Genomic DNA, 9,569 nt, shown 5'->3' with positions numbered 1-9,569 from the left:
CAGGAGATATAGCTGTTTAGTGTGCAGTCAATAAATAGCTCAGCTTCACATAGGATACTGGTTTCTGGAGGGTGGGAAATGGGCAGGATGCAATTGCTTCTCCTAGTGTAGCTGAGGACCTTGTAGGCAACTTGCTGGGACATCTTCTTTCGTATGCAAGACAAAGAACTGGAGACTCACAAGGGCAGGAATTTATATTAGGCACCAGGGGTATTGATAACTGCTGAAATCCCATTGTCATCACTCTCTGTGAATGCCGTCATGATTTTCTTATCCCTACAGCGGGGCTGAATTTATTAATGTGATGGTTTGGTTGCCTACATTTATTCTGAATTCCCTCAGGTTCCATGGGGCAGATTTCACTTCCTGCTCACTTTCCTAACTTTCTCTGCCAGGTCTGAAAACTTTACTCAGTGCCAGGTTAGAAACATCTGCCACAGTAAATTCTCGTCCCTCTCTAGGCTGCTGCTGATTCAAAGTTAATCCTTTCAACAATGTCTTAACACATTTTCTCTCATCTTAGCATGAAGCCAATCTTTGGTGAACTCTAACAAAACTTTTTGCATTTCTACCTGGTTCCTCTGTTTTTATTTTCCTTCACTATCAGTCTACCTGAACCAATGCCAATAACATTATCTTCCTTTTGCATTTGTTCTTTTATGACTTCATTGCACATTAGACATCACACATTAAAATTCCACTCCAGTTCCAGAACTGTGCTTTTCCTATCCTTTCCTATCCTATTCTTTGCTTCCCCTTTTCACAATAGGTCTATGTGTTCATGAAACACCCGGCTACATCACAGCCCCCAAAGACAACAAACAGGAACCAGTTTCCTTCTATTAATTTAGGAATAGCCAAGTTTGAATCAAGACAGTGCACTAAAACACAACTTCTGAAGCCTGCATGCTCTGAGAACAAGTGCAGTTCCCTGTGGCTGTGGCATGGACTTGGATGACTTTACAAGATGCTACAAAGTCATATACATCAAATAACTGTCCTAGTAGCCAGCAAAATACTACTCAGCAACATGTCCACTTTCCATCAACATACTATGAATCTCTCTCCTTGCTCCTCCAACTGACTGAAAGCCTAGCAAGTCTGTGGCTCTTTTCCATGGCTTGATTTTCAATTAGGAGATAATGTCAGTGGAAGAGTGCAGTTCCTCAGATAGTGTTCCCCTGCTGTAGCAGGCGGCAGAGATGTAGTAAGCAGAGGTCAACTGCTGAAAATCCATATGTCTGGTTAAAAGATTATATAATATTTTAGGCTAATTTTACTTCATTTCATATTCACATATATTAGTGAAGCTTTTGTTATATACTTCTCCTTATGTAAGTTACATCTGTTCTTTTATTCACTCATCCATGTTTGCTCTGCTTTCAGATTTATGAAACAGGCATTCCACTGAGCTCAGCAAATGACGGGCATAATAACTTATCTAAATTGCAAAGTATGTGATGCCCTTGAGGTAAACTCAGATGTGAAGGTTTTATGAAGTGTCTCACATGTGGAAATGTGGGAAAGTGTTTATTTGCCTTCTCCTGTCTCTTCTTTGGCTTTTGAAATGATGTTAAGAGGATCCTGTGAAACTGCTATGAAAGCTAGGGGCTAAATGGAAAAGAATAGTAGAACTACATTATTGTCTTCATAGGGGAAGCAGAGTCATGCTGGCACTTGCACTTACATGGCTCTCTTCTCTTTGGATGTCAAGAGTTTCTGGCTGATAGTCTCTAAAGCACCTATTTATTTAATGTAATTCCTCTCACTGTTACAGTATTGTGAGGCTTTACTAATGAACTCATGAGATAGGAAGGTAATCTCTCTTATTTCTTTATTTTTACTTTTACAAGTCTGCAGAGAAGCAAAAGCCTTACAGAGGAAAGCAGAAGCCTTCCTGACATTTTATGTATCTGAGATACTCTAAACCCCTCTGTCTACCTATAGCTGCTATAAAGTCCTGTAATGGCCATGCAGAGACCTGGTTCCTTGAGTTACTAAGGGCTAAGCTTTACCAGCGGTCCCAGCATTCATCTTCACATCAGATGCCAGCAAAGAAGCTAGTCAATAACCTGGCTATTCTGCTAGTGTCCCCATCTGCTTAAGACCCAGTGGCTGCACCAGATTTTGTGGGACACAGCTGAATGATCAGATTAGTTCCCCTCAGTCTCTCTTGGAAGTTTCCTGTTCATTGCTGCTGAGGCTTGTGCGTCAGAGACCATTGCTTAAACCACTGAGCTAAGTCAGTCTTGTTAAAATAATAAATTCAAATGTAATTTAAATTAAGAAGAGAATCTGCACTTCAAAATCCAGTGAGCAAAAGTGTATTTCTACCTCTGTTCACTGGTGAAGACTTAAGCCTCTTTAAAGGAGACGGTTTGGTGCTCTTTCCCACAACATTTCCCATTAACTACTTTAGGTGGGATATCCATTCATAAGGGTGGCTTCACAGAAGTTGATTCTCATCTAATGCTGACGGTGTGATATTTAAGGACCTTTGTGACTCAATTTATAAACACAATTTGGACAGAGCCAGCAACTGAAAAAAAATTCTGAAGCCCTGTATGCTGCCATGAATCCTCTGTAAGTCCAGGAGTCTGGCCACCAGCAAGTTTGGTTTGGGAATTTCTGACAAATATAAAAAGAAGGAGGGTCGTAAAAAGTGTTTTGGGAATGCCCATGTTCCTGAAGTAGACTGGGACTTAGTCCCTCCATTAACTACTTGAAAGGTCTTAGACCCAGGTATCTTGTTTTGCCAAACTGCTAATACAAAGCTCACACTTTATCAAGGGGATGCTAAGGAAAATTGTCAGTAAAATTCTGGAGAATAGGGATTTTGGGAAACTGACTCAATTGGGGTTTTTTCTGCCTCTAAGGCATTCTTTAGGCTACATGAGTAAAGCGTCCATTTCTTAATCTCTCAGGGTAATCTAGGCTCTCCTGGATCAGCTCTCCTTGTGGTTGGAGGGTCTGTGATCTGGTAATACTGAGAAAGGCATCTTCTGTGCAGCAATGTTCTCTTTTCTCCAGCTAATTATTAGGTCAATTTTCATTTCTTTGTATTTAAAGCTTTCAAAAATAAATTAGCCTATCTGATAAATTAGTTTGCTTAAAAACATAAATTTGTCAGTGAATTGGATGAGCAGGGCAGCACCCAACACCCAAAACACTTGAAGCTATGCATATATTATTACTTTAGCAGTCCTGTAAATTCAAAATTGCCCAGATTAATTTCAAACTAATTTGATAAACCCTCCACTGTGACAAAAGGAAAAGTGTTTGGGTGTCAGGCTTTGTGCCCTTCTATGTCAAATTTCAACCTGAATGAATTTTTATGGCTGACTCTAGAATATAAAACTGAAAACAGTGGTTTGTAATGGCAATTCTGACAGACCCTTTAACCATTTGGAAAATAAGCACAGCTATAATTCTGCTGCATTAGAGAAAAATTTTGAGTGCTTTCATTAGGTGCAACAGCTGTTTCTATTGCAAAAGCCAAACTTCATTGGTGGTAACGTAGCTGTCAGCTTTCCTGAGCTTTGCATTTATAGCTGATTGTATAAACTCCTTAATGTTCTCTTTTGCTTTCAAATATATGTAAATTAATTCAATACCAAAAATACAAATAACTACATTGTAACTAGGTCTATGTGCAGGTTCTTTGGAGACTTCTACAATCAGTGTCAAGTGATGAGCAAACCAAGGAATACTGAACTTTTTGAAATGGTTCTAGCACAAGTGATGTGATAATTCACACCACATCAATTTTTAGTCATGAGATTAAATCCTTCTTTGTAATGTGTTAGAGTTCTTTAACCTAGTGTAACATTCTTAATTAGAGCTGACTAAAAAAACCCAACCCTCCCCCAAAACCAAAAAAAAAAATCATCCCCAACCAACAAAATAACCAATACAAACCAACAAAAAATTCAATAAAAACCCCTCCCAATAAGCTCCCTGAGTGTTTTCCTGTCTCTATTTAAAGAGGTTTTTCCTTCCTAAGAGCATGCTGAATATACTGAAATCAATATTTGGAAAAAAACGAAGTAGAAAAAAAATACTTGATGATGCTTTTCATTTCTTTGTTCTGATATAATATACAAAAATATTTTTGTATTAAGAAGCAAACGGCGAGTTCCGCTTAGAATGAGATGCCTCAAACCAAATAGTTATCTAAGCTGTCAAAAGTGAAATGCGAAACTATGTTTAGAATGCAAACGAATTTTGAAACAGCAAATTTTAAAATGGCAGAGAGCACATTTTCATGGATTTAGCAGATTTTATTCATAAATATTGAATTATGCACAGGTTCATGTGGCATAATACGGGACACCAGTCAATTCTTAAATGTTAGCTTGAATTATGTTAAGATTATACTGAAAGTACTCAGTACATACATACATATGAACACACTGAAAGAAAATACTTTGCCTTAAACAATTGACAATGAAATATTAGCCACTGTCTCTTGAAATATGTGGGAATAATTTTGGTACCACCACCAAACTTTCGATGAGCCTTTAATAAGAACTTAGTTATCTGTGTACTTGGCCTAACTTTCAGCCATGACCTTTTCTCAACAACCTCTCAGCTGTGGTGGTTCAGAGTAATGAAAATTGGACCGGCCATTCAAACACCTAACTGTGGATTAAAATCCTGACTTTTGGAAAAACTTTGGAAAACTGTCTTTGATATGTAAGTCTATTGTCTGAAAATGCAAAGAATAAGTGCTAGAGAAGTACAGGGAATAGGCTATTTAAATATATCATTGACTCTTTGTATTCATCTAGTTATCAATATTAGTTATATATAGCAGGAAATATGTGTGTAATTGAATATATGTAATTCATCTTATACGTAGTGTTTGTGTTGCAAAAGATTCTCATATGATGTGTAGGCAGGTGTGAGAGATCTAGAGACTATCCTGGCACAATGTAAAAACAGTATGAATATTGATCCTTTGTTTTGCCTCATGAGTGCTTGAAAGAGATGAAACCCAGTCTGTCTATAATTTTTGGCATTTGGGTTTTGCTTAGTTTCTGGAAACATTCTGTACTTGGAAAACTTTATTAAGAGCCACTGATCTGACAGCTAACTGAAGCAATACACCTACTCAGACTTGTTTTCAGAGAAGATGACTTCAGAAATTTTAATTCAAATCACTTGGAAACGTGGTTTCTGAAAATACCTTGACTCTCCACCTCTGTGATTTCTTTCTGACACCTCTGTCTTATTTGCTTATCCTGGTTACACCGACCCAATGCAGCCAGGGTTTGGTTTTCAGTATCTTCCCTGAGATATGTCTGTAAACTCTAAATCCCAAAAGGACAATTTCAAGTCCTGCCAGTGCAGAAATTCAAACCCTCTATTCTCCAGCCTCCTGCTGCAGCTGCAACCCAGAGCAAGCATGCATCTGTCTGGGAACTGATGGAGCCATAAGATATTGGGTGAGACCACTGCTTTGAACCATTAGTAACGTTTTACCTTCCTGGTGAATTGCTTTCCTTTTCCTCAGGAGAGGCTGAATGCTGAACGCCCAGAGCTGTGATTTGCTCTGGTTCAAAAGACTTTGCAAAAACATAAGATACTCCTATTACCTCCCAGGCTGACCTATTATTCATTATGTTGTGTCAGATTCATCTGTCCAGAGAACCAACACAAGACTCCTTGCATTTTACAAATCCTTTAAGAATTAAATTGACTGGTTGCTGTGCAGAGACTCCAGAAAGGTATTTATATGTCTTTTACCTCACCTCACCAAAGCCTCATTTGAGCTCCACTAATGGACCTAATTTGTTGGGCTGAATTTTGTTGCCTAACAACTTCCTGCCCCAGTTAGCACACTACCTCATATGACAAAGATGAAAATATAATTATCAGCCAAAAATAAGCTGTTCAAGGTTTGTTTACTTTTTCTTTTTCTTTCTTTTTTTTTCTCCATTATATAACCACATGAGACTATTAACATGGACAAAGTTCAACTATAGGGGCTAAAGCCTAAACACTGATGGAGTTCAAGGCATGCAGTCAGGTTTCAAATGGCACCTACTTTCTTTTCTACCTTTTGAACAGATATGACTCAGGTGGACATTTGCTCCCCAGGGAACAATATACTCTCTTGTCCTTTGCTACAGGTTTTTACCTTTTGAATTTTATTCCACACACGTCTTTTACTCCTTCTTCCTTCAAGGGTGTCCATGGCATCTGCCATTAGCAACCGCAGCTGTGGCACCAAGATAAAAATTATCAGTGTGGAATTCACACAGAAATAACTTCTCTAAATACACAGATTAAAACCTAATTAAAAAATCATTTGTACGCTGATGATTTTATTACTCATCTTTCACACAACGAGCACCTCATCTTTGCTTCAGCCATTACACTGTATTATTGTGGATCTAAAATACTTAACAATGGCAAAAAAATCCTCTGGAAAATTTGTATTTAAGCCTATACGTTTTAATGCAGTAAATGTTTATACTCAGTAAAGGAATTGGGTTGTAGAGAATAAAGGCTCCATATTTCATTCTTTAGCTGTCTGGGATATTCTTTGTCGTACATGAATGCTTTTTAGTATTTTCTCCCAAGGCTAATGTATCATAATTTAAAGCAGCATGTAAAACCTCACAAGAGGACAACACTAAAGCTGAGATGCTTTTACTGTAGCTGGAAGTATCTAGCTCATTTTCCATGCTTTTACTATCCTTTTTCTTTGGCAAACCTTCCCTTCTCCCCATCATTCAGCATAACAGAGCATAAAAACAAGGCTGACTATTTCTAGCGTAAACTATAAAAAAAAGTTGTAGGAAAATACTTGCTAATCAGTCTTTACTGTTAGAGGGAAGACTAAAATTCAGGTTGGTTGTAGTGTTCCCACAGTACCCTTCCAGGTTAGTCACAGCATTGCTGCACCTTTCCCAACACTTGAAAATGTTTTATTTGCTCTTAATTCAGGAACAGAAGGAGATAGAGTGGATCCTATACCTGTGATATTGCTGTGCTCTATTAGGTCTATTCCAAATTCTTTAGCTGGTTAAAGTGAACCCAAACAATAGTTTTTCAGTATCTCTTCCCAAATTTGTTACACATTACAAGTAATTGGACAAGTATAATTATAAGCATTCATAGAGGAATTGTCTCTTCTTTCTGCACCTAGATGGGCAGTGGTCTAACACAAGTAAATAAGGTGATGCAACCTAAAACACCAGAGTTTAGGCTCATCTACACAAGTTATAAAAACACTGCCTTGAGATTCAAGGAGCAGATTTGAATTTCCTCACATTTCCCTTCATGTTCAGGTTTCTAAAGTTAAAATTCTTTGTCTGTGTCCCAGCGCTGGATAAAGGATGCAGGAATCTTCCTTTGAATCTCTAAATAGACATGCTATGGTTGCTTCCAGCCTGCTTTCTCTGTGCTTGCGCAGCCATTAAGTTGAATCTTATTGGTCCCAGCTTTTGATGAAAACTTTTATTTTTTTAGGTCATGCATCAGTATTCATGGAAAAAAAAAAAAAGCCACAAATTTCTGCCTCTGACTTTGATGTGAGAAGAGTCAAGAACTTGTCAGAAATTTTCCATAACAATACTCTTATGACAGATAATATTCTATGAATCCAGAATAGATAGTCCAGAGATTAAGGGTAATAAGGGCAGAATAGGCAAAGCACAGATCCTGCATCAAACCAGGTAGAGGAGGAATTGGCAGGGGAAGGAGAAGATTTCTCCATTGATTTTCTTGGAGTGATTCTCTCTGAAGAACTAGTGGAACAGCACCCACTGAGGCAGGGACCAGGGCATTGGCCTGTCACCCCTGACGAGCCGAGCTGAACCAGGCTGGAGATTTCACTGCTTTGGGCAAGAAGTTAAAACAAGAAGAATTTCCAGTTAAAGTTTTCGTTGATATTGATACATGCTAGCGAAAAGTGTCCAGTGTGTGCTCTGGTTTTAATTTTTATCATCCAAAATTTGTCACCCACTCTATTGGCAGACAAAACGCTACCAGAGCAGGCCGTTTGTCAACCAAAGTAGTTCTCCCAGAGCTGCTCTTTTCTTTTTTTAAAATCCTCTTGGAGGAAGAATGCTGCATTTAAAAAAATCTTATCCTCACTTGATTTTAAATTGAAATATATTTATGCTTTTTTAACAAGCTTTCATCTTGATTTATGATGTACAAATATGGTGACATTGAAATCATAAACCTTGGAAAGATGTTCTTCAAGGTTTTTCCCCACTTATATTCAACTGTTCAAGCTAATTGAAACCTTTATTTTTCCAGGGTCTGTGAGTAAACACTGATCTAAAAGGGCCTCAGTTGAGGTTCTCTGTGCCATAGATTAAGCCTCTGTTTATTTAGTTACCGGAAGACATTTACACAGAAGAGTTTATACCTCAAATGTCTTTGGGATCCTTGCTGTTTCAGTGCAAATTGCACTATTATAAATTCAGAGTGTTTTAAACTTTATACAACTTATCCTGTATGTGATAGTAAACATTTGGCATCTTTAGCATTTTCTAACTCATGATTTAACTGCCTTGCTCCGTCATAAAGTCTTATCTCAGTTTTACCAATGTAAAGCCAGAATGACCTTGGAGGAATTACTTTAAATTTTTATTAGTGCAAGAGATTAGAATTTGGCCAGCTCAGTTTTCTTCATGAAGGAATTTAGATATCTTAGAAATGTTGCTGAACAGCGGGAAGCCTAGGGACATGGGGGGCTGCCTCTGCAGCATTCACTGGGAGCTGCTGAATCATACCAGTATAGCCCAGTCCTGCAAGTGTTTCACCCTGTCTGGACCCCACTGAAATGAGGAGGATGACAGGTAGGCTGAACAAGTGACAATCACTAAAAGGTAGCCCCATCACTAGATCCCAGTGATGGGCAGCAATGTTCTGTCCTTGACACAGTTGTGATGTGGTAGGCAAATGGTCCTTACCGGCATAAGAGGAGCCTGTGCCATGCCAGCTAATGTCACCAGGAAAGGTAAAGCCCATTAATCACTCCCTGGTGAAGTCACTCTGCAAGTTCTTGCTTGCAGTCTTGTGCCTTAACACTGTGGTGCCTGAAGTATACTAAAATATCCTAGCTACAAAGCATCTGAGCTTCCATTTGCACACACAGACTAAAGATACATTTTTCATCAGGATGACAAGACAAAGAAAAATAAATCAATGCTGAATTAATACATTTTAATGCTCTGGACAGAGTAACTGGTAGAGATTTTCTGCCTTTGCTCTTTTAGAAAGCATTTTTACCTTGGGCTTAGTAAACAAATCATATGTGTTTCGTTGAAAGATTTACAATCTGCCACTTAAATGTCCTAGCACAGACCCTTGTTCTGCCCAGACCTACCCTAAGACACTGCAGACCTATGTCTTGGGTGGCCTAGAGCCTCCCTCAAAAAGCTTTAAAGGGAGGTCAGACTTATGATTACTACGTGACAAGATAGAGGCAACAGTGTAATAGCCTGTGCCTTATGTGTGATGTACTAAAAATATTACACCCTGGAGAAAAACTGATCACTGAAATATGTACCAATAACTCAAGACTCTTTAGCCAGCCTTGAAATATG

The 9,569-nt window shown here is 38.4% G+C and overlaps 1 protein-coding gene across 1 annotated transcript in view; it reads right to left on the bottom strand.

Annotated features, from left to right (window-relative positions):
- Nucleotides 1–6,142: 6,142 nt before the first annotated feature.
- Nucleotides 6,143–9,569, bottom strand: part of LOC104403570 (spermatogenesis-associated protein 16-like) — a gene marked incomplete at both ends in the record, with an annotated part of 29,481 nt that continues 26,054 nt past the window's right edge. Inside the window, one exon of the mRNA XM_010011758.1 lies at nt 6,143–6,223. Coding sequence (XP_010010060.1) covers nt 6,143–6,223 — 81 coding nt within the window. The remainder of the gene's footprint in view (nt 6,224–9,569) is intronic.

This window comes from Nestor notabilis, unplaced genomic scaffold, assembly GCF_000696875.1.
Source record: "Nestor notabilis isolate BGI_N333 unplaced genomic scaffold, ASM69687v1 scaffold20393, whole genome shotgun sequence".
NCBI classification, from domain to species: domain Eukaryota; kingdom Metazoa; phylum Chordata; class Aves; order Psittaciformes; family Psittacidae; genus Nestor; species Nestor notabilis.
Note: the sequence above shows the minus strand (reverse complement) of the source record. Positions and strands in the feature narration are given on the sequence as shown.